We start from the raw sequence: 25032 nt of genomic DNA on the forward strand, positions 1-25032 counted from the left end.
AAAAGGGTCGAACAAAAAAAAAAGCAAACAACAGAAGAAAACTTAGAGAAAAAAAAAATTATAATAATTTCCTTGGCTACCAAAATTTCATGACCTTATAACTTTGTTTCTAAAACGAATTATGACACCCCTTTTAGATATACAATTAGCTTAGTTTTTGATACTTAATGCAATGGGAAACTAAAAATTGTTAAAAACAAAAAATATTTCGTACCAAGGAAATTAGGCAAAATTGACCATTTTTGGCGAAATACCCTGCTAAGGTACTAGTTGAAACAATTTTAACTGAATTGTTTTGGAAATACGCGTTTTCCCTAGTTGATCTAATGTTTCAAAGTTATTCACTGATGGGACCTCTTGGAGTATGAGTATTTTTTGGATGGGATGGGACGATTCGACGACGACGGTTGTAGTTGGACAATTATATATACGTATTTCAGCATTTTTCAGCGCATTTTTTAAAAATATTAATGCTAAAAAGTGGAAAATTAAATTAAAAGATGGCAATATTGTATTGAACTGTCAAAAGATATAATGTGGTGTGGTTATTTCAATGAATAAATTTATCAGCACAAAATTAAAATCGTTAAACATTTTGTAGAAGCATTTAAAACTGCGGACAATGATAATGTTTTGAGAAAACTTAAATTACGCATCATTTTGCGAATATTGGAATAATTTATAGATAATAATAATGGATGTGTATCCGAAAATTTCAGTCAAGCGCTCATTTTTTTGATAATAGTGTTGTATGTTTCATGCAAAATTACCTAAATTATTAAATTATTGAAATCGATTTAAAAATCGATTATGTTGAAGTAACAATGGACTTTATTATTACCAATAGAAGTAATGCAGATTTAGTACATCAAAAAGTGAGGTAAAACAAACAAAAATAGTTTAGTAAGGTTCCAAAACATACACATAAGTGATAAAAAAGTGCTAATATCATATTTTTTATTGTTATAATAAAATTAAATTATAGCCAAGAAAAAATATTTACTTAATTGGTGAGTAATTTCGGACCCAAATATAATAAGAAAATATAATTATATCTATTGATAGTAGTTTAATTTTTTATTTATATTTTCCTACTAAAAGTCATTTAATAAAGTTTACTTTTACATTTTTGGACATTCTGAGCAATACTTTAACTTTAATAAGTTCAAAAATTCTGAGTTACCAATCTTCCATACCAAAATTTTGATTTATAAATTTAAATTACAAAATCTTATCATTAAAAATGTTAAAGAAAGAAAAAAATGTAAATCGATGTTAATCGATGTTCATATTTAAGAAGATGGACGTCACTTCACTCAAACTCTGTCTATCCATGTGTGCACATATTTTATGTATCGTAGCTGTATGTTGTGTTGTGTGTGCGTGGTGATTTGTGTTAATGCTGATAGAAAGAAAAGAAATTAAATAAATCAGGTATAATTTGACGATGAAACTAACATAAATGTGAAGAAACAAAGTGTTTTGTGTTATCAAGTGCAAGTGAATCCGTCGGGAGGCGGTAATCGTGTACGTTTATTCGCTATTTGTGGATTCTGGATCTCGTCGATGTACCATAAACAAAAATGTCAGCGATCCCGATTTTTTGTTTCTTGCTGCATACCCATCGTTAAACCTTAATTAGATCACACGAATGATATAAAATAATGTTAGACGCTTTCTCCGGCGATGTCATCTCGACTCGCCAGCGTTACCAAAGCAATAAATCGGCCATAGTAAGCGTGCGTTTCGTGTGCTCGCGCCCGTCTACACCCGACCCATCTCATTGTTTATGTATGGATAATAAGCCAGGAATTTTTATGGGGTTTCGCAGCGTTTTCTCGTTCTAATTGAATATCTGGCCACGATCAGGGTTTTGTGTCGACGGAAGGTTGTGACGGGTCCGCTCATCGCCGCGAGCGTCCTCACCACACTCAAGGATTTCAGTGATCTCTATTTATAATATTCTCTCGATCATTTGCTGCAGTATAATGACATTCTTGTAATGAAGTGCCGTTCAGTGGATTCGCGGGACATGTGCCAATTATCGCGGACTTGACGAAAGCGCGCCGATATTGTATGTATACAAATATGATAATGTTTGTGGAGCTGATGGATGATCCTTCATGATCACGCAACATTCCCCTTAGTGCAGAAAGAGTTTGTTATGTCAGCCATAACCTTGATTATTCCACCCAAGTAGATGTAGGTTAGTTGAGGTTTTAATTACTTTGCTGGAATAATAAACAACGGTCTAAATACAAGATCTAGTGTTTGATGTAGTTGCAATTGAAATCATGGCAAATCTTTACTACTCAAAGTGTTAATTTCGTCTTATCTACCTGCATCTTTATTTTGGACATGTTTGAAACAGTAACCTTTACATCAGTGTCGTTAAGAGATCAAAAGGTTGCATTTTATATCAATTTGAAGTGTTCTTTATTTTGATTGGCTGTACATGACATCTCATATTATACTGATGAAGGAATTTGGTTGGTTGGAAAACTATATGGTTTGTTGTAGGATTGTATTATGAGAACTTCCTGGTTAATATACAAGATTTGAAATTAATATTGTTACTCATGAAGAATATTATAATTTAGTTATAATTCTAGGAAATATCCCATACAGTTTCTAAATGGCAATCCCCGCTACTCATTGATAAATGAATAATTCAACTTAATATTGTAAACAAACAAGTAAGTATCACTTTACTATTGTTTTGTTTACTTATTATGCTTCTTTGTTTTTGAATATTCAGTTTGGAATAACATCTAAATTATTGCATAGTTAATTAGAATTAATCGTTGAAAATTTAAATGGTTGTGGTGCTAACAACTATCTGATTATTATGAGGCTTTTAATATATTATTTTAATTAAATAAATAGCCTAATATTTGTATTCCTCTTTTCCTTGTGAATCACCATCATTTAACTAGGTCTATTTCTGTACAATCTGTTCATGTATTTACTATGAATAACTAATATTTAGGAATCTATTACTGTATATTTAAATTGTTTCCTAATTACCTATAGCTATAATACAATTAATAAACTAAGTAATGCCAAAATATCCTTAAAAGTTATTAAACCTTAACGCTGACTTAACCATTGTTTAATCTATTTTTTTCAAGGTTTACAGTAAACTGCTGAAACACATTCAGCCTGACAATTATTACTTTCTTGTGATAAAGTTTTCAATAAATATTTTTAAATAGTCTGCACCCATAATAATTTGGAATATCTTAATAGTAGCACACTACAGACTAAGTTCATATTATTTAGAATACTCAATTCATATTATCCAGTACAGGGACCCTGTGTGTAGGCCTACTTTCGATCCCACTTCTCACTGTGCGTTTCCATATTGATATTTTACCTACTACTACTACCTACTACCACCATTTACTAACCTTCCCCCCCTCCAATATTTCCCTGATTTTCAAATTTCATTTTCATCTGTCTTGGGTTTTGAATGTTGTCCATATTTTTGAAATATCTTCTACTGTAATTAACATTCAGGAAAATATTTCTCATAAGGAAACACTTGTTTGATTTAAAATCTGTTAAATTGTGTACTATTTTTAGTTTTATTTTTCACATAAAAAGTAACCGCTGACTAAATGAATGAAAAAAAAATATAATTTACTATTAACTTTATAAAAAATTACATATTGTTAGCACCACATATCATCAAGATTTGCTTAGATTCAATTAAATAAAATCATAATCGGCAAACAAAATGTAAAATAATAGTTACATTTTGGAACATACTGAAATATAATATTTTACATTTTGATTGCTTGACAAGCTCTTTTAAAAATGTTATTTTGAATCTTTTTCCATTTATTAAACAAGATAGCCAGTATTAGTTAAATTACAATAAAACATTGCTATTCTATTCTTAATACTGCTTTTTACACAAACACATAATAATAATACATGAGGTAGCGTGCGGTTAGGGAAGAAACTGCTCCGCCATTGGCCAGTGGTCACGTGACCACCCCCTCCCGCACTTAGCCGCAAGATGTCCTTATTTTTTGCTCTACCGTGCCAAAAGAACCTGGCAATTTTAAAGATACATGACGCCAAACAGCGCAAATTAATGTAGAAAATGATGTTGGAAAGTAAAAATGCTATGAATACTGAATTTTTTAAACTTTTTGTTCAACTAAATTTTTCCCTAAAGCCACTTCCTCTGTGCATTTAGTTTTTTTAAACTACAACCTCTTTTCCTTCCGATTGTAGAAAAAGATTTAGATCGTATAAATAAAATAATTACATTGCACCCATGCAATGCGCCTGGCCGGATTGGTTGCCAGTTTCTACTGGCGCGAACTATATCTGTCTCTCTCACTTATTACATGTAATTATTATTTATTTTTGTATGTGCAGTCAAGTTGGCGAAGGCACGCAGGGGTATGATAAAGGAGAAGGAGAAGGGAGGAGGCGCCCGCCTCAAAGACGAGCCCAGCGATCCGGCTGAGCCTGGTAAGAAATAGTTACAAGTCTTTTTTATCGTCAGGAAAATGCATGAATTTACATACTTTTAAAGGCCGGTCGATCTATTCTCATAAATAAAACACTAGATACTCAACTTTCACATTATATTGCCTTATTTTAATTACATTCATCACTTAGCACAAAAGCGCGCGGAGTCGTCTCCGCGCGTCCCTCTATTCTCACGTTTGATTCTCGTGTGACATTGACGTATTGTCAATGTCACTATGACAGCAACTCATTGGCCACAACTATACCGTTATTTTAACGTTTTAGATTTTTCATAATTAACAATACCCACCAACCGCAGGGGCAGCTAGTGGGTAATGTGGGGCTCTCCCTACCACAGGGGTTCACAAAGTGGGGGCGTGCCCACGATGGGAGGCGCTAAGACCTTTAAAGGGGAGCGCGGGCCATCTGTATAGCTAACGCCCGTATTGACAAACATTACTATGAGGTCTCACAGTGCGCGTGGACGCACAGGGTCACACACGAACCAATCACAGAGCTCTATTCAACGCTGTGCGCTCGGTTTGCTGCTTCACTTTAGCAAGCATTGTTTGTGAATACGGGCGTAAGTATTTAAAACCCTGCGATCGCAGAGAGAATACATTCCAGATTGCTCGATACCACCATCTTCTGACCACCATCTGGACTGGGGGATGGGGACGCAAATTTTTTTTTATGGTCGGAAGGGGGCGCATCTCAAATAAGTTAGGGAACCCCTGTCCTACCAGAAGGGTAGGGCCTACCCACTAAAACCGGGCTGTTTCCGCCATGAGCCATATGAGTAGAGAACGCGGGACATCGCCATTGGCTGTAGCATTCGTCCGCGTTCAAACTATGTATATGTCACCGTAAAATTGTGAATTCCGTCAGATTATAATCTGACGTAGTTAAATTACAATCTAACCTAACCTAACCCACTGTTAGTTTACAATCTAACGCGTTATATTATAAACTGACAGAGTTCACAGTTTCACGTTGACATATACAATCTAGGTTCAGTTGACAGCACTCCAGACAACATTACCACTACTTAAGATGCGATAGACTTTATTTTGATGTGCTGTCATCTGTACATTTACACAAATATCTTTGTTATAATATTCGTATGAATATGCATCCAGACAGTAATTAAATACTTACATTATTATTTATTTTATTGAATTGCAGTAGGTATGCAAAAGATACTTTTTGTTATTTTTGATTCCGTAGTTATGTCGTCGTCTGGTGTGTGATTGGTGAAATTAAAATATTTACACCATCCACACACACTCCACAGGTTTGAAACTGTTCTTCAGATGTTTTAGAATTCAACCTCCCTTAATAAACTAAGCCTCCCCTAATAATCGAGCTATCCCCTAGTAATTGACCAACCAAGCAACAAACGGGGCCTCCCACAGTCATAAAACACAAATTCACACAGCAAAAATGGGTGGATGATTCTTGCCAACCCCCCTATTGAAAATCATTTATTGCCTAGGCCTAAGACAGTTGTTGGTTAATTGTTTTGGAATCTAGAGCAGTAAAATACTCGTAAATAAATAATGCTCCACTGGCAATAGATCCCTGAAATAGTAAACAAGATTCTTTAATCGATTTCTCAATAGAAATAACAGTGATGGTGAAAGTTTTGCATTGGTACCAGCGATGCATGTAATCAATTCAACTCATTTATTGTTATTGCCAATAATCTTTAGAGACTATTGGCATAATTCTTAAATCAAGTGTACATGCATCATTTTAATAATAACTAATAACAATTACGTCTTCGCATGCGACCAATCAGCTCCTCATTAAAGTTGGTTTCAATAAAACATTTTGTTGAAAAAGTTGAGCGGGGATCATGGCGGACTTAGGGTTATCAACCCGGTTGGTCACTGCGAAGTAACTTTAGGTCTGATGTTTGACTTACAAGCAAAAGACACTGCTTCATTATCTGTGTATGGTGTATGTACCATGGGCCACAATTCTAGCTACCCATTTCAGTTTTTTATCTCGCTCTCATCAAATGGTGATTCTTTGCGATAGAACGAGACGACATGACCAGGAACTGTGGCCGATAGCACATCCATGGTATTCCATTGTCTGACTAGAAGTGGGTTCCTTATTATTTTGTTTGCCCCTGTTTGTGACGTACCCACATTTGTCACGGGCTCCTGTGTGGGGGCTGAAGTATATTCTGTACTGACCACCTTATCTGGTTGTAGCAGGCACCTTTAGAAACTCTTCTCAGAGGCTACATGTTGAGATTGATACATGAATGAGAAAAAGACCGGATAGGCAGCACTTACTTCGTCTCCCTTACTCCTGACCTGAAGCTTCGTGTCGAAGCGATAACTAAGAAGCGTTATTGCGTAACGGCAACATATTGGTCTCAGCTAAAAAAGGCCGATACTATAGGAGCGAGAGAGAGGCAAACACCGCTGATCCGGTCGACTTGACGAGGCTATGAAGCCTGAAAAATCCCATTAATAAATCTGTATGCGTAAGTTTTTTGAGAGCGTTCTCGTAAATTCGAAATAATGATCGACGGTCTGGCCGTAATAAGAATAAATTCACTACCAAAGTCCTTAATTAGGATTAATTAACGTTAATAAAGTTATGGGCGCCGATGCTTCACCCTTATAATCAACCATTGTGAAATCATTAAATATAGGAGAAGTTGGCGTTGTATAAAGTTAACATGCTAAGGGCAACGGACTTGTCACATTTGCTAAAGCAAGGATAACAGCTCCAATAGAAGTGTTCTAGTATTTATCAGCTCTAAGATACCGTATTAAGGATTGACATTCAAATCACTGAAAATGCGTCTGCGTCTTTTCTATGATCCTCAGCTTTTTATAATAATCCTTTGCTATGAATAAATTTCCCAGGTAAGGAATAGCAAATAAAATTATCCTTTATTTGTTTGCAATACTCTATTCTACATCATTCTGTTAAGATGTATGATGTTAAGTTTTGCGTTATATGAGTGTTTTATGGGATAATTGGCCTTTTATCATTTTCAACACTTTCTTAATGGTTGTTTATGTGCATAAATTATATGTACCGAATATACAGGGTGACAGGTACTCGACCTATTCCTTGAACGGGGTAATATTAGAGATCATTAGCAATAAATTATATGCAGTAAACATTTTCAAAAAAGTTAAAAGCTTACAGTAAATAAAAATATTTTTACTTTAGACCTTTTATTTCTGAGATTATGTTATATCAAGCGCTTTTTTTCAAAATGATCACAATTTTTTCAGCTTCAGAAACGTATCAACATTGAGTTTAGAATGGAGTAGTTTATTCACAATTGAAATTTTCTAATAATCGTAGAACCGTCATAGCTCAATAACCATCCAGTTTCGACCCCTGGTTCACTGGACTTAATTTGTTACTGACCTCTAGAATAATCCCTTTTAAGGAATAGGTCGAGTATCCCAATCACCCTGTATTACGGATGGCCGACGTTTACTCGATCACCGCTGTCTCTTATATTCAAATTCAGGGTCATTACACTGGCATGTGGAGGAAAACATATTTTTAATACAATAAATTATAAAATATAAATAACTTGCAGAACCTCTCGGGTTTGTTTCGGACTACAAAATATATAAAATTCGTGAGACAGTGTAGATAAATCACTGTATTTTTGCAATTCTGAATTTTATATTCAAATAGGCGCAGACGCATGCAAAAATCTAAAATTTAAATGCAAAAAATCGTAGTCTATCGGTGCTCCGCTTTAAAAGTATTTTAGATTCAATATAGCCCATCAAAATATTACTAAATCGTTGCTTTTTTTTCCTATACCACTATGTAACACTTGAAGGACCTGCCCCCTTAGACAAAACGCACTTTTTGATCGAATCGAAAATCGAATCCGTCAAAACTCCATACAAAAAAGGGGCTTTTCGACCACTTTTCGACTGGTTTGCGAATATAATTTGCACTTTGTCTAGACCCACTTTTTATATGATTACGTTTGATTGATGATTTTTCCAATTTAAAAGTTTATATTAAAAAAATAATTGTGCCCAACCTGCCGAAGCCAGGGCAGGTCAGTAGTTTTTAATACAGTTTCCTTCTGCTATTTATAAAATTGATGCGACATCTCTTGAGGCGGGAACCGGTTTCTTTCTAGTCCAGTGTATTCGTACTCGTATCATTCGCACTTCGAAACGTCGTGTGTGAGGACCTTATTAGAATCATACGTCGATCTCAATTTTGAGATTCGATTCAAATGTATCTGAGATATAAACGGTTGAATTATGCCGGTTTTCTATAATCAATCCCAACCCAAATCCGTCCCTCAAATATTTATTGGTCAAAATGTCCTCGGTTTCGATGTTTCACGTTTTCATATTGTTTTTATATCTATTTAAACATTATGAAGGTGTAATAGCATCGAAAATTGTGGATATTTGATCGAAAACACGTTGTAATTGTCAGTTGACGGACGCATTTGGAAAGAGATTGATTGTAGCAAACGGGCGTTAGGGTTAAACTTAACCCACTTGTTACTAGCGTTTGATATACGGATCAACATAAAAATTAAATTATTATAAACAATGAGGGTGGTTTCTGATAACATTGCTTATGTTAAACGATTCCTGTGGGGTCCCTTTGTCCATCAGAAGTGTTCTGTTCTCCATTGGGTGTCACATTTCAATAGTAAGCGTTTTGTAGTTTTTGTAAATTTTACGATGGCTTTTTCAAGGTGAATACAAACATGATAAGTATTTATTGTAAAGTATTTTTTGCCGAAATATGAAAGTTTGTAGCCAACTTTTTGTAAATCGATAACAAAATTATAAACATTTTTATAGTAACTGTTACTAATTCAACGTTAAACTTAGTGATCCGTATAAGGAACGCTAGTAATATGAACTGCGGTATTTTGTTGTTTTAGCGCCTGCCTTTGAGGCCCTTTCCTTTAAATGAAATCATTGAAGAATTGGAGAAAAATGAAGATGAGTGTATCCCTAACTAAATCACAATTTTCCCGCCGGAAAATCCGGAAAATTGTAATAGTAACTTAACCAAAGAGAACTCTGGTGATGAAAATAAAGTGTCAATAGATTTTCCTGGATTACAAATGAGAGCCCTCGTAGAAATCACTAGAGAATTCTTCATCCAGTGATGATGAAGAAGACTGCATCCTGTTAGCTTAGATAGCCAATTATGCCCTAGACAGGGTCAGTCATGTTTGAAGATATGAAGAAATTATTGTTTGTAAATGAGATGATTTAGTGTGGTTACAGTTGCTTCAAATGCATTGAAAATTGCGCCAACTGTCAAAACCAAGAGATTTTCTCCGCCACATAAACAGAGAAGAAGTATTTTAACATCTCAAATTCAGTCACAACACACAAGTTTTATTAAACTCACGCTTTGATACAAATGCAATGTTTTTTGCAAGAAATAAAATATTATCCTTGATCCCAGAAAATGTTTTGGGCATAATATACAGTTCACACTACTGGAATTAAATTTGAAAAATAATAAATCTAACTCTGAATATTTTTTTATTAATGAATATTCCATATTTTATGCAAATACTTTAATAACTTACGCAAGTCGCAAAGAGTAGGTATTATCTCTAAGTTCATACAAGTGGCCGTACATATTACTAGCGTTCCGTATATCAAACACCATTTTCCAGCGTTTCCGTAAGACCAATATTTTTTTTTGTATTTTTCCTGTTGCCTTGATGCATTAAATAGCCGATATATGTAAAATCACAGGAATCGTAAGAAAAAAGGGATATCCGTAACAACTGGGTTAAGTTGCAGTACCCGTTTTTATTGTGTTTTAGTTTACCCTATTTACTACTTTCTGATGTTATCATTTTCAGTAGGCGAGATTCGAACCGCTAAAGTTAAATTCTACGTTTTATTATTTATGCATGCTAATGATAAAAATGTCAATTACTTAACTTCCAGACAAGCAATTTATCGGTATGACCTATGATTGGAGTATCGGACAATGCTTGAAATTGTATTCTATAATAATTATACAATCGTTAGCCTGGCTGATAATCTAAGAACATACAACCAAAATGACTTACAAAAAATGAAATTGGATTGTGGGTTTATTTTTTACGAAATAATATTTTCAAAAGCTAAAGTTTGTATAATAACCCGAAATAATTGTAATATGAAATATTAAAATAACGATGCATGCAAAGCCGCGGTCAAGAGCTGCTAGTTAGAGATAAATTAGAGACTGTAAAAAATATAAGTTAACATCCACATTGAAAGCTTTATAAAATATACTGTTTCTTATACTGTCTCTCTCTCTTACATACTACAATCTAGGTTGATGAAGAGAGACGTAAGAAATAAAATATCAGACATCCGTATTCAGTAACACACCTCTGACATACATAGCAAACATTTTAACGTTTTAATATCTAAACTAAAGAATGTGTCCCTAATAGCGATTGCAACAGCTTATACCCGTTGAAAAGCTGCATTAGAGTGGAATAACATAGAATTATGTAACGTTTAATGAGTAGTGCAATTAAATTGCCGGCCAACTACGTAAATGTGACCCCTCTGACCGATATCTGATTTTGCATCGGGTACTTAATCGATTTGTGACGTCAATTTTTTTATCAAGAATTCTCTGACTGTATCATATACTTTATAACTATGTACTACATGTCTGACTATATGACACAAATGAGGGGTTTTGGGCCATTTCTATAGAATCAGACTTAAGGTTTACGTTTAACCGAGTCAGTGCCTGCTGAGGTATGGGATTAGCACGTGAGGGTGTTTTTGTGACTGTCAAACGGCAGCGAGACTTCATAACTTCAGATTTGTATGCTCTGTCACGTCATAATATGTCAATGTCACCCGTCCCGTGCCGCTTCCATACCTCAGACACTGACTGAGTTTAGTGCTAGAACTATAAATTGTTTTTTCAGGGCTAGAATTAAGTGTCCTATGTGTTAACTACCCTAAACCTACCCACTAATCATTGATTAACTTAACATCAATTCAATCACATCAGCTTAGAGTAGGCGCACACCGTTGATTTTTCGTCGGCCGATAGTTTAGTCGGGCAGTTGATCAGTATGGGCATGTATGGGAGTGCGCACACTACGCCGATTCGATTTGGCCGATTCTTCATACAATTTAAAATCGGGCACAACTATCGGCCAACTAAAAATCAACGGTGTGCGCCTACTCTTATTGTACAGTCAGTATCAAATATTTCGTAAAACCCAAAGTGGCCATAACTTAATTGGGGTGTCACTAATTGACTCTGACTGTAGTAGAACTGCCACATAACATCGTCGCCATGTCCCCAGGTCATGGATCGCGGCCGCCTTCAGCGTCGCTGCCGACGCCGGCTGCGCTGAAGAAGGAGCCTGACGAGCCCCCGCACAGGGTAAAAATGGAGCCCCACAGCCAGCCGGGCGGCGAGGACTCCGCCGCCGATATGGGCGTCGATGGCATCAAGACTGAAATTGACGGCCTCATGGATAGCGACGGTATGTTATGACCACTAACTACTAGAAAAAAAAAACAATAAAAGGGAAAAAATACAATAATATGCCTAAAAAAATAACTGTAAAATGTTAACTACATTTGTAAATTTAAAACCTTGTACATAAATAAACGTCTATAGAGAATGGAGACTACAAGTTTTCTCGTAGACATTAGCGAGAAACTATCACCACTTGCTATAAAAATACATTATTGACTTAATATTCAAGAAATTGTTTTGTTTGAAACCGAACTCCGGCAATTTCAGCCGGAGATTAAAAAAAAAACTTACAAGACTGTATGTCGGCCTACATTTTGTGTGGTAAAATTACACCTATTACAAACACATAACTCATAGAATTATTCTTCGTTGCCCTCGTCAATACCCATTACGCAAGTTCAGCTTTCCTTGCCGGGACTATTCCCACCTCTCGTTCCCACCGCTGCAACTCCTGTGTAGCCAGGATCTACAGCTTGACCGCCATAAAAACTCAACCAATGAAGGCTCAGCTTTCCCTAACACGCGGCTCCATCTGTTTCTGGTAAAATCGTTTGGTTGGGCCTCATGTGTCTTTAGAACTGTTTAGAACGGATTGCGATTGTGGCGGAAAAGTTTTCGAGTGGTTAAGATGTAGGCAGACAATTCCACTTGTTGAACCAACGATCTTGTGAAGGTTGGGTGCGAGCAGCGCCGGACAAAAAACTACATAAGATGCTACAGAGTTTCATTAAACTTGCCGTCACCACTACATTCATATCTGGTTCATAAGAAAGATTGTTTATATGCATTTTTGTTTACCCAGGTGACCCCACAAAATCCCCACAGTGTGAGCTGGGAGGACCAGGCTCACTCAAGTCAGAAAGGCTTTCCTCAGACTCAAACGACATATTGGACCCACAGACTGGCCTAAGAGGCTCTTCAAGTAACCTCCAGGTAAGATCTTTAAATTCAAATATATAAGTACGAGTATATGTCATAAATGGAAATACATAATACAAATAATCATCCTTTCATCAAACCGAGATTTTTGTTTGTTTATAAAACTTGTTTCATCTCTTTCTTGAATACGTATTTCTAGTTACAGTTAGTATATTATGCAAAATACCGACTATTAACCATGAAAGTGAAACGCAATTTTACAAACGTTTACCTCAAATAGCTGCAATTTCTCGAAAGCGTGAATGCATAATGATCGAAGATCCGGCTCGAAGGACCAATTATAGGAATAACCAGCGATATCTCTTGCAGGATGGCAACCAAAACTGCCGCAACCCAAACATGGGTCCAGAGAATATGGGGTCGTGTAGGATGGGTGGCGGCGGGGGTCCCATGGGCCCCGGCGTGTCTATGGGCCCCATGTCGGCAAGTGAGGCGCAAACTTTGCCGTCCAATGTCATCAGCAAACAGGCCGGCAGTATGGAGGTAACATTAACACATCTTATATCGTGTTAGCAACTACAGGCTCTATTAACAGCCTTGAACTGTATTTGAGATATTTATTATGAGACAGATAGACTTAAAACTTAATATAAAAACTTATATCCCACCATAAAATTAAATGTTGTCATATAAAATATTGCCAAAACGAGACCTCATGGCTTGCACTGTAAAAAGTTTTCAGATCTCATATAGAATAGAGCCAAGTTTTTAATACTAAAGCCTGGTCCGTGAGCACATACAATTTTGTCCAATGACCCCAAGCTACCCGTAATTATGTTGCTGTCGCGCTCGCACACTCACTGCGGGCGCCCGTCGCACAGTCGCGACAGCAATATAATTACGCGCGAGCGATAAGGATGGGTAGCTTGGGGTCATTGGACAAAATTCTACGTGCTCACGGACCAGGCTTTACTAGCCTTAATTCTACACTTAAGTCAAAATATTTTGGCCGCTTCGCTTCCATCAAATGGGCGTAAGGTGAATATTCGTTCATTACCTACTAACAGAAGAACTAGTTCTTGTAGTAAAGCGAAATCTTGTAAAATATTTCCAAAAGAAACTCTGATACTTCAAAACTTGTAGAATACTTACTAAAACCGTCATATCCTCCAGCAGCAGAGCCAAATCTTCGTGTTCTCAACACTACTGGCCAACAAAGGCGCCGAGGCCGTGCTGTCCGGGCAGCATCACTCCATCATAGCGTACCACTGTGCGCAGCCGGGGACTAAGAAGTATTTGGAGGTAAGCATTTTGTACCTTATGGGTAGATAGTAGAGTTGGGATTTGGTTAGAGTACGACTGTGCGCAGCCGGGGACTAAAACGTATTTGGAGGTAGGCATTTTGTGTCCTATGGGTAGGTAATAGAGTTGGAATTTGGTTTAGGGATCTCCCACAGTAGCGTCTTGAGCGCTGTCGTCTTGGCAGCGCCCGCGCAACGACGACGTCGAGTTTTTCAGTATAAGGCTGCGTTTCCACTGAAGTGGAGCTGCGCGGACTTGAGTGGAGCAGAGCCGTGTAAATAGGTAGGTGTTTCCACTAAAGCTGCCCAGAGATGAGCGGCGCAGGGCTGAGTTGTGTAGCTGGCTGAAGTGGAGCCGAGCAGTGTGATTGGTCAAGTTTTATAAGTCTATGCTCAGCTCCGCGCAGCTCTCAGCTTCTGTGGAAACGCAGCCTAAAGAGCGTTGGTGCGCCACGCCGAAGCTGGCGAAACGACGCTGTTCGGAGACGCTAGTGTGGAGAAGTCTTATCTATCACCAATCATTAGTTTAAATTAAAATGAGTTTGTTTCGGACCGTAATCCATTTAGTGTTAGTAGCAATTTTGTTTTAGAACTTCAATGAAACACTTCTTCTGAACAGTAATTAAGACTCTCTTTAATTATAGCTACTCGTTATAAATCTTAAAAATGTATTTCTTCCAGAAACACCCCCTAAAAATGGGCCAATTCAACAAACAGAACCCCGCACAGTGGTTAAACAACCTCGCCATGGCGAAAACCAGGGGCGGCATGCGTGGGGGGCCCAATATGATGGGCGGGCCCAACCAGATGGGCCACATGATGGCCGGGCCCATGGGCGGGATGGGCCCCATGCCCCACGGCATGGGCCACATGATGGGCCCCAGTCGCATGGGCGCGCCCGGCAACCAGATGATGATGATGAAGGGTGGGCCCGGGCAGATGGGCCAAATGGGACCCATGGCCCCCATGGATGGGTTTCCAGGGGGCACCCCGTCCTGTGGTGTCATGGACGGCCTCGGTGCTGATGGTGAAATGCCCTGGGACACCGTAAGTTTATCATTTGTTTCATTATTTATTTCTTAACCTTCCACTATCCTTTACAATAACAGAGCGTCCTTCAAAATAACAGCAAGTTCAGACGTAACTTACTTGACTTTGGGATCGCCCTTACCCGCGGAATAACAGCGTCATTTTTATCTAAACTTTACTGTTGTGTGTTGAGTGTAGTAACTAATCAGTCTCCGTTTCTGTCTCACTATCCTTCTCTGACTTTAAACGACCTAAGAGCAAAAACGACAATCTAATGACATTTCCAACGTCCTCTTTATAGAAAAACCCCTCAGTGATGTCGAACGGCATGTCAAACGGTCCCGGTCAGATGCCCGCGTGCTCGGAGGCAGGCCAGAGTGACACCGTGCCCTCCTCCGGTGCCGACGCCTCCTCCACAGACGCGCCCTGCCAGTCCGGACCTAAAGGTACCATACGAGTTATTAACTACAGGCAGCATCATCATCAGATCTGCCAGTCCGGGCCCAAAGGTAAATAATGTAAAAGTGTCAACTACAGGCTTCATCAGATCTGGTCTCCACCGCACGTGCCCTGCCAGTCCGGGCCCAAAGGTAAATAATGTAAAAGTGTCAACTACAGGCTTCATCATCATCATCAGGACTAGTCTCCACTGCAGGAGGAATCAAATCAAATCATTTATTCAGTCATCATTATCTCAGCCATAGGACGTCCACTGCTGAACATAGGCCTCCCCCAATGCTTACCATGTTGCCCGGTTGGTAGCGGCCTGCGTCCAGCGCTTTCCTGCTACCTTTATGATGACGTCGGTCCACCTTGTGGATGGACGTCCCACGCTGCGTTTTCCGGTACGCATTTATTGAGTACTTAGGCCCTTTCCTGGGCGCTTATCCACGTCCCATATAGCTTGCTCTACCACTACTTTGGGACAACATGGGCCGGTGCTGAAAATAAGTGTAATCCTCGTTTTCACCATCAATCCCTAATTTGTAAGTGACCCCTATGAAAACAAAATTTCTGTGTTGTGTTACCATAGGGGTCACTTAAAAATTAGGGATTGATGGTGAAAACGGGCATAAGACTCCCTAATTTACCAGGAGCAAATGGAGGCAACTACAAGCATAATACAAATAGATCAACTGAATATTTTCCATCTATAGGTTTGATAAACCAAAGAAATGTTTCCTGGAAACGTTCCCCATTTTCTCCGCTTCTCCGGGAAATTTTCCGATAAATTTCTCACATAAATTGATCGATCTCATACCTATCTCTTTTCCACAGGTGTTAAAATCCCCGACGAAAACCTAACACCTCAGCAGCGCGCACACAGAGAAGAACAATTAGCCACGATCCGCAAAATGCAACAAATGCTGTTCCCAGAAAGTGGGGGTAACGGGAACCCAAACAACGGGGACCAGCAGCAGCAAGACATCAACCCGCCCACGTCAGCACCCATGAACATGCCCTTCCCGCCCATGTCAATGGGGCCCAACGGACCCATGGGCTCAAACGGCCCCATGGTCTCCATGTCCGGCCCAAACAGCATGAACTCAGGCCCCAGCTGTACTATGTCCGGCCCCATGGGACCTAACGGCCCTATGGGTCCCAATGGCCCTATGGGTGGACCTATGGGCGGCCCCATGGGACCAAACGGCCCCATGGGAGGCATGGGTGGGCCACCTGGAATGATGGGCGGGCATGGATCTATGGGCCCCAACGGGATGATGGGGCCAAATGGACCTATGATGGGTGGGATGGGGCCAAACGGACCTATGGGGCCGATGGGTCCGTGCGGGATGAAGGGGATCAGAGGCCCGTGCGGGGGACCAGACATGAAAGGAGGGATGTGTACAGATATGCATATGGGGAGGGGGTGTGGGGGTCCTATGGGGGTGAGTGACCTTTTGTTTTTATGCATATTCATTGTTGTTTATATGTGCTTCGTACGCGTGGATCCCGTTTTATCCCCTTAGGGATGGAGTTTTGTAAAATCCAGTCTTAGTGAGCAACTACGTTCTAAAAGGAACCCTTATGCAAAATTAGAGACTCCTAGCACTTGTAGTTTCTGAGATTTCGTGATGAGTGAGTCAGTCAATCAGTGACCTTTCGCTTTTATAAATATAGATTTATTGTGGTTTTGTGTTTGCAGCGGATGCCAAACCCAATGGGCGGAATGGGCGGGCCTAAACCGTGTATGATGGGTGGACCACACATGGGGCCCAGGATGATGCCGGGGCCTAATATAAATGCAATGAATGGTATGTTATTTTATTCAACATTTATTGTACACGTTAATTTATTGATTGAAAGTAGGAAAAAGTTAACCCAATGTCCATATGAAGTTATATGTTTTTTGTGCATTTACATGAATGTAGGCATTTTAGACACCTTACTTATACAGGGTGTTGATTTCAATCCTCGCCATATTTATTTAGGTGATCTATTATGACTTATATAAACGCATTATCCACCAAAAAAAAAAATTACAAACTAAAGTAGAATTTTTAGCGAATATTTTCCGTGCGACATCAACTGTACTGTGGCTCGTAATACTGCAATACGTTTCAACTGCGGCGCGGCACCCATCGAGCTACGCGGATCGCTCGCTTATCATGTCTGATAGTCTACTGAAGGAAGCCACGTAAAATAGGTAGTGTAAATAGGTATTTTTGTTTGACTAACTAAAGTTAAAGTTCGTTTTAAATTAGTTTGCTGTTTCCTATGTGTGTGTGTGTATTGGAGCGTACCTACGCGCTTTCCGCCACTACCTACCGCAATCGCGGGAGTATTTTGTACACAAAATTACCAGATTATTTACTCCCTACATTAAAAAAAACACATTCCTTTAAGTTTAGAACTAGGTACCTACTCACCGATGCGACTTCAGATGCGTTTCCACGTGCCCTCCCGTAACAGTAAACCATGTTTACGTACTCACGAGCACTGTACGTATGGTTTGGCATCTTCCTAACACTCACTCACTATTATTACACTCACTATCACACTTTCACTCACTAAATACTCAAAACCGCACGAGAAAACAATCAAAAATCGCAAATTTGCAATTAGAAAAGTGCATTCGATGAAATACGTCCATCGAATGTCGTCGTGAATCGGTAGTTATCGTTATTCTTCATTTTCAACTAGGTACTTTACGTAATTTTTAACATCAGAAAAGTTTAATTTCGTCAGTTTAGTACAGGAAGTCTATCAACGAATGAGAATGTAAAAGCGGCGGGAAAAATACTTTGTTTAATCTTTGTGAACTAAAGATTCGTCCTATCATTAATGCTCTTAAAGCAAGCTTTCAAAACACTCAAATGCAAATGATTTGTAGATCTTTAATTACTAATCGACGTTATTATTAAAACGATAAGAATATCAATAAATTTTGGTAGTTATTTCGTGTAATGAAATTACATTCATTTAAAATAATCCCGAACATGATGATGAATTATTTTATGTAAGTTATGAAGAATGGAAGTCTAACCTGAACCTAACTAACATTCGTTCAGGGTATTTAAATTAAACGCCGATAGAAATGAAATTACGTTATTACGGTAGTAGGAAGTAATAAGTACTAGAAAACAGTTATCAAGCAGAGAGGAAGAGAAAAGTTGAAGTTACAAGGCAAGAAATAAGAAAATAGCGATTGAGTACTAGGTATTCTAAATACGAGCTAGATTTCGCGGAGCGTGCGCGCGGCCTCTCTGCGTGGATAGCAAAATCGGACTGATGAACAGAGAAAATCGATGATCCACGATTGAGCGCCGGCCGCCCGATGACGCCCGAAACACGAAGATGGGGAAGTACCTATTCCGTGCGAGCCCGATGTCCGTGCCGCGCGCAAGGCGGTGGTATTATTGTATTCAATTACAAGTCACCGCTCCAAATGAAAGATATGAAATTTTCTTTTAAGATATGAAATTTTGTTTAGGTACTGAAATCAATCGAGTTTAAAAACAAAATCTTGTCTTATCTCCTATCGAAAGTGAAGGAACAAGAGTTTGCCAGTGTGTTATTTCTAGGTGTTCAGTTTGCGGTATTAAGTAAGTTAAGTTTTATTTTAATAATTACTATCGTAAAGACGTAAAAGTTATTAAGGTAGAGAGCTGGAAATGTAAGGAATAACGAACCTGTATGAAAGAGCATTATTGTCACCTGTTTACAGTACTTTTGAATGATAAGTAGGTACAAGCTTATCACACACATAAAAACATGGTTCAATTAAAAAATAATAATAATGTAGGTTCTGTAAAAAAATTATTTTGCGGAAGGAAGCAAATTCGTGTAAAAGGTTTTTTTATTAATTAAAGAGTACTTAATTAATTTGTTTTTAGAACAACAAATAAACTCGTAACATGATAAGGTGTAAGTAACTAATTTACTCATTACATTTTTAGGGTAGATTTGGATTAAGCTCTGTCCAGTAGTCGTCTTTGAACTCACAGCTGATTGTGGCTGATAGTTGACTGACTCATGGGCGAGCGCGGGTAGTGGGGCGCGGGACGGGGGGCGCAGCGCTTGCCCGGGTCACCGGGTGAGCGCCGCGCGCCGTTTGCGTTGGGGGACTATTCTGCACTGTAGTGGTCGATTATGGAAATCGTAGATATTTAAAAAATAATAATAAAAAATTTGGAAGTCAGTTTTTTTGCTGATTCGTGATCAGAATAAGCTACTTAATCTACTCCCTAAATATGGCGGGTATTGAAATCAACACCCTGTATAGAAAGAAAAAGTGTCTAAAATTCCTTGTCAATAAATATACAGTATTTGACCCTCTGATTTGTACAGTCGCTATTACAAAAATCTACTACAAAATAGCCGGCAATACACGGACCGCTTGAAGCAGTCAGGGTCGACAGCTTCAAGCTGCGACTGCACAGTGAACTGCAGAGTTCTATGGACGCACATACACGAACCGCTCGAGCAGTTGCAACTGATTCGGGCGGTCGACAGCATGGTGAATTTTCATCGTGCGGTCAAGCAGTCGCCAGCCATACACTGACTGCTCGAGCTGCCGACAGCTCTCGCAGCAGTTATCATCGGCAGCTTCAAGCTGTTGACTCTTGACTACAAGAGTGGTCCGTGTATGTTGATCACTGACTAACTGCTCGAGCTGTCCGTGTATGGCGGGCCTTAGGCAGTTATTTTAGTTGAACAGAGTTCTATCGCCGATATTGTACAATTCGCCTGGAGGTCTTTATTATTTTATTTTATTTTTCTTTCTATGGTGGGTCTCAGATCAAACTCATACAATTAAGGGTTAATAAAATTGTTGCAGGAGGTATAATGATGGACGGAGGCATGATGGGGGGCATGGTGGGGCACGGCGAGTGCGGGCCCGAGCACCACGGCATGCCCGTCAACGGGCCCATGTGCGACGAGTATGGCCGCGGGAGGAATGTGAGTACACCTGCCATCACCAGGTCACTAGGGGGGCCTGGGGGGCCCGGCGAGTGCGGGCCCGAGCACCACGGCATGCCCGTCAACGGGCCCATGTGCGACGAGTATGGCCGCGGGAGGAATGTAAGTACACCTGCCATCACCAGGTCACTAGGGGGGCCTGGGGGGCCCGGCGAGTGCGGGCCCGAGCACCACGGCATGCCCGTCAACGGGCCCATGTGCGACGAGTATGGCCGCGGGAGGAATGTAAGTACACCTGCCATCACCAGGTCACTAGGGGGGCCTGGGGGGCCCGGCGAGTGCGGGCCCGAGCACCACGGCATGCCCGTCAACGGGCCCATGTGCGACGAGTATGGCCGCGGGAGGAATGTGAGTACACCTGCCATCACCAGGTCACTAGGGGGGCCTGGGGGGCCCGGCGAGTGCGGGCCCGAGCACCACGGCATGCCCGTCAACGGGCCCATGTGCGACGAGTATGGCCGCGGGAGGAATGTAAGTACACCTGCCATCACCAGGTCACTAGGGGGGCCTGGGGGGCCCGGCGAGTGCGGGCCCGAGCACCACGGCATGCCCGTCAACGGGCCCATGTGCGACGAGTATGGCCGCGGGAGGAATGTGAGTACACCTGCCATCACCAGGTCACTAGGGGGGCCTGGGGGGCCCGGCGAGTGCGGGCCCGAGCACCACGGCATGCCCGTCAACGGGCCCATGTGCGACGAGTATGGCCGCGGGAGGAATGTAAGTACACCTGCCATCACCAGGTCACTAGGGGGGCCTGGGGGGCCCGGCGAGTGCGGGCCCGAGCACCACGGCATGCCCGTCAACGGGCCCATGTGCGACGAGTATGGCCGCGGGAGGAATGTAAGTACACCTGCCATCACCAGGTCACTAGGGGGGCCTGGGGGGCCCGGCGAGTGCGGGCCCGAGCACCACGGCATGCCCGTCAACGGGCCCATGTGCGACGAGTATGGCCGCGGGAGGAATGTGAGTACACCTGCCATCACCAGGTCACTAGGGGGGCCTGGGGGGCCCGGCGAGTGCGGGCCCGAGCACCACGGCATGCCCGTCAACGGGCCCATGTGCGACGAGTATGGCCGCGGGAGGAATGTAAGTACACCTGCCATCACCAGGTCACTAGGGGGGCCTGGGGGGCCCGGCGAGTGCGGGCCCGAGCACCACGGCATGCCCGTCAACGGGCCCATGTGCGACGAGTATGGCCGCGGGAGGAATGTAAGTACACCTGCCATCACCAGGTCACTAGGGGGGCCTGGGGGGCCCGGCGAGTGCGGGCCCGAGCACCACGGCATGCCCGTCAACGGGCCCATGTGCGACGAGTATGGCCGCGGGAGGAATGTAAGTACACCTGCCATCACCAGGTCACTAGGGGGGCCTGGGGGGCCCGGCGAGTGCGGGCCCGAGCACCACGGCATGCCCGTCAACGGGCCCATGTGCGACGAGTATGGCCGCGGGAGGAATGTGAGTACACCTGCCATCACCAGGTCACTAGGGGGGCCTGGGGGGCCCGGCGAGTGCGGGCCCGAGCACCACGGCATGCCCGTCAACGGGCCCATGTGCGACGAGTATGGCCGCGGGAGGAATGTAAGTACACCTGCCATCACCAGGTCACTAGGGGGGCCTGGGGGGCCCGGCGAGTGCGGGCCCGAGCACCACGGCATGCCCGTCAACGGGCCCATGTGCGACGAGTATGGCCGCGGGAGGAATGTAAGTACACCTGCCATCACCAGGTCACTAGGGGGGCCTGGGGGGCCCGGCGAGTGCGGGCCCGAGCACCACGGCATGCCCGTCAACGGGCCCATGTGCGACGAGTATGGCCGCGGGAGGAATGTAAGTACACCTGCCATCACCAGGTCACTAGGGGGGCCTGGGGGGCCCGGCGAGTGCGGGCCCGAGCACCACGGCATGCCCGTCAACGGGCCCATGTGCGACGAGTATGGCCGCGGGAGGAATGTAAGTACACCTGCCATCACCAGGTCACTAGGGGGGCCTGGGGGGCCCGGCGAGTGCGGGCCCGAGCACCACGGCATGCCCGTCAACGGGCCCATGTGCGACGAGTATGGCCGCGGGAGGAATGTGAGTACACCTGCCATCACCAGGTCACTAGGGGGGCCTGGGGGGCCCGGCGAGTGCGGGCCCGAGCACCACGGCATGCCCGTCAACGGGCCCATGTGCGACGAGTATGGCCGCGGGAGGAATGTGAGTACACCTGCCATCACCAGGTCACTAGGGGGGCCTGGGGGGCCCGGCGAGTGCGGGCCCGAGCACCACGGCATGCCCGTCAACGGGCCCATGTGCGACGAGTATGGCCGCGGGAGGAATGTAAGTCTACCTCTACACCAGCGGTTCCCAAACTTATTTTGTCTGCTGCCCACTTTGAGAATAAATTCTTTTTAGCGCCCCCATTTGTAGTCGATTGTCGAGTGCTCAGTCGGTGTCTAAGAGTCCTCCTAGTAAATGACGCCTCCCAAGCCTCTACACAACGTCCCGAATTTTTTTTCTGGGTCTCTTACCGCCCCCCCTTTTAGCCTGCAGCGCCCACAAGGGGGCGTTATCGCCCACTTTGGGAAAGACTGCTCTACACCATAAAGTTAATATACCTAGCGGAATAAACCAACAAAGAACCGAGCGAGCGAGATGTCACTAGCAGCAACACTGTGATAAAAAGAGATGCGTAATGCCATCGCCGTCGCGCATGCTATCATCTTTGCGTGAGAGGGATGGCAACATATGAAACTTCGGAGAACGTTTTTCGGGGTAACCCCGCTAATTATCGTCATCATCAGGTCATTGCACTACAGGTTATTAAAAGAAATACCATTAGCCATACCTTTTTGTAAAAGTTGCATACTTCTCGAGTTCAGATGTCCAAGACGCTTATGCCACAAATCATGGGATGTCGTGTCTACTGCTGGCGACGCCACTATGGTACACTCCTGTTCCACAGTACTGGCGTTGTCTGACACCGTGTCGAGTTGATAAACACCGTTAATTTGAGTACCAGTAGCTAGAATTTCATCACCATTGTAAATAATACAAGAATTTCTGTCAAATTTGACAACATAACCCTTTTTTGTCAAAGCACTGACAGATAATAGATTAGTACTTAAGTTAGGTACGTAATGAGTTTCACTTAGTGTCCTTACACAGTCTTTTAAACGAACCTGAACTTCACCTAAGCCCGCGGTCGATAGCATTTCACCGTTTGCAATGCTCACTTTAAAAACCTTATTACGATCGCACTTCACCATCACTTTTTCACTATTACACATGTGGTTTGTGGCCCCAGAGTCTATGTACCACACGTCACTTTTCACCTTCACGGAGAGTGCCGACAGATTAGCCTTGTTCTTCTTCCATGGCTTCTTCTGCTGTTTCTGACTCTTTGGCTCGTCCCCGGAGGTCTGCTCTTTGGACGTTGAACTCCTTTTTGGACAGTCCCTCAGCTTGTGTCCTCTGGCACCACACCCGAAGCACATCTCATGTAGATGTCTTTGTGTGCTTGGGTTCTTCTTTGGGTTCTTCTGTGTAATCAGTGCCGTTTCTTCAGCTTTCTCTTCCCGTCTTTGGGTTTCCTGAAGTAACTTAGTCGAGATGGCTTCCGTACTTAGCTTGGAAGATGAGTGCTCAATCGCCATGATGAGCGGGTCGTAATCATCTGTGAGCCCACTCAGTATGATCACCGCAACGAGTTCGTCGTCCAGCGGCGATTCAATTTCACTCAGTTGATGTGAAATTTCTTTTATTTTGTTCAGGTAAACTTCCATTGAGCTACTATCAGATAATTTTGTATTGAAGAGACTCCGCAGCAAGCCCAATCTCCTGCTCAGACCACGTCCCTCATACGTTTTCTGTAGTATTGTCCACGCTTCGTGGGCACTTTTGGCAGTGCGTATATGCGGGATTATGGTCGGCGCCACGGACAGCGCGATGCGCGCTAAGGCCTTACCATCCTTCTTCTTGTTGTCCTCGTCGGCCACCGCTTCTACGCAGTCCCACAACTCTTCATGGATTAGCACCATTCGCATCGAGAACTTCCACGTGGAGTAATTTTCTGCCCCCTTTAGTCTCTCAATGCAATTCTGACCGATTCCCATCGAAGCCATCTTGAATACCGTTCGCCGCTTCCGGTACGGTAATAATTCCAAGTGCGCGATGTATGACCAATCTCGCGGAAATATGAGTGCTTTTCACTTCTTGCAACTACGCTCTGCTACCATGTTGGAGTTTGGAGCGTAAGAAGGAAAAGACCACGAAGATTACCACGGATTTATTTTAGAACATACAGCACACAGAGACTACATGAGATCGAGTGACTGATCCAGAAGTCTGGAAACCTTACATTGACAGCGGAGTGCCAAATTCAAATATTCAAATATGCTTGCGTTTAACCAAAAAGTTTCTAACTTTCCAA

At 42.3% G+C, this 25032-nt stretch overlaps 1 protein-coding gene across 1 annotated transcript in view; it reads left to right on the forward strand.

Moving 5' to 3' along the window:
* Nucleotides 1-1320: 1320 nt before the first annotated feature.
* Nucleotides 1321-25032, forward strand: part of LOC135084087 (collagen alpha-4(IV) chain) — a 42921-nt gene continuing 19209 nt past the window's right edge. The window contains exons 1-11 of the mRNA XM_063978830.1: nucleotides 1321-1527; nucleotides 4393-4488; nucleotides 11813-11995; nucleotides 12794-12924; nucleotides 13240-13413; nucleotides 14044-14172; nucleotides 14853-15218; nucleotides 15502-15646; nucleotides 16479-17089; nucleotides 17347-17455; nucleotides 20482-22817. Coding sequence (XP_063834900.1) covers nucleotides 4419-4488; nucleotides 11813-11995; nucleotides 12794-12924; nucleotides 13240-13413; nucleotides 14044-14172; nucleotides 14853-15218; nucleotides 15502-15646; nucleotides 16479-17089; nucleotides 17347-17455; nucleotides 20482-22817 — 4254 coding nt within the window. The 5' untranslated portion in view covers nucleotides 1321-1527; nucleotides 4393-4418. The remainder of the gene's footprint in view (nucleotides 1528-4392; nucleotides 4489-11812; nucleotides 11996-12793; nucleotides 12925-13239; nucleotides 13414-14043; nucleotides 14173-14852; nucleotides 15219-15501; nucleotides 15647-16478; nucleotides 17090-17346; nucleotides 17456-20481; nucleotides 22818-25032) is intronic.

Source organism: Ostrinia nubilalis, chromosome 25, assembly GCF_963855985.1.
Source record: "Ostrinia nubilalis chromosome 25, ilOstNubi1.1, whole genome shotgun sequence".
NCBI classification, from domain to species: Eukaryota; Metazoa; Arthropoda; class Insecta; order Lepidoptera; family Crambidae; genus Ostrinia; species Ostrinia nubilalis.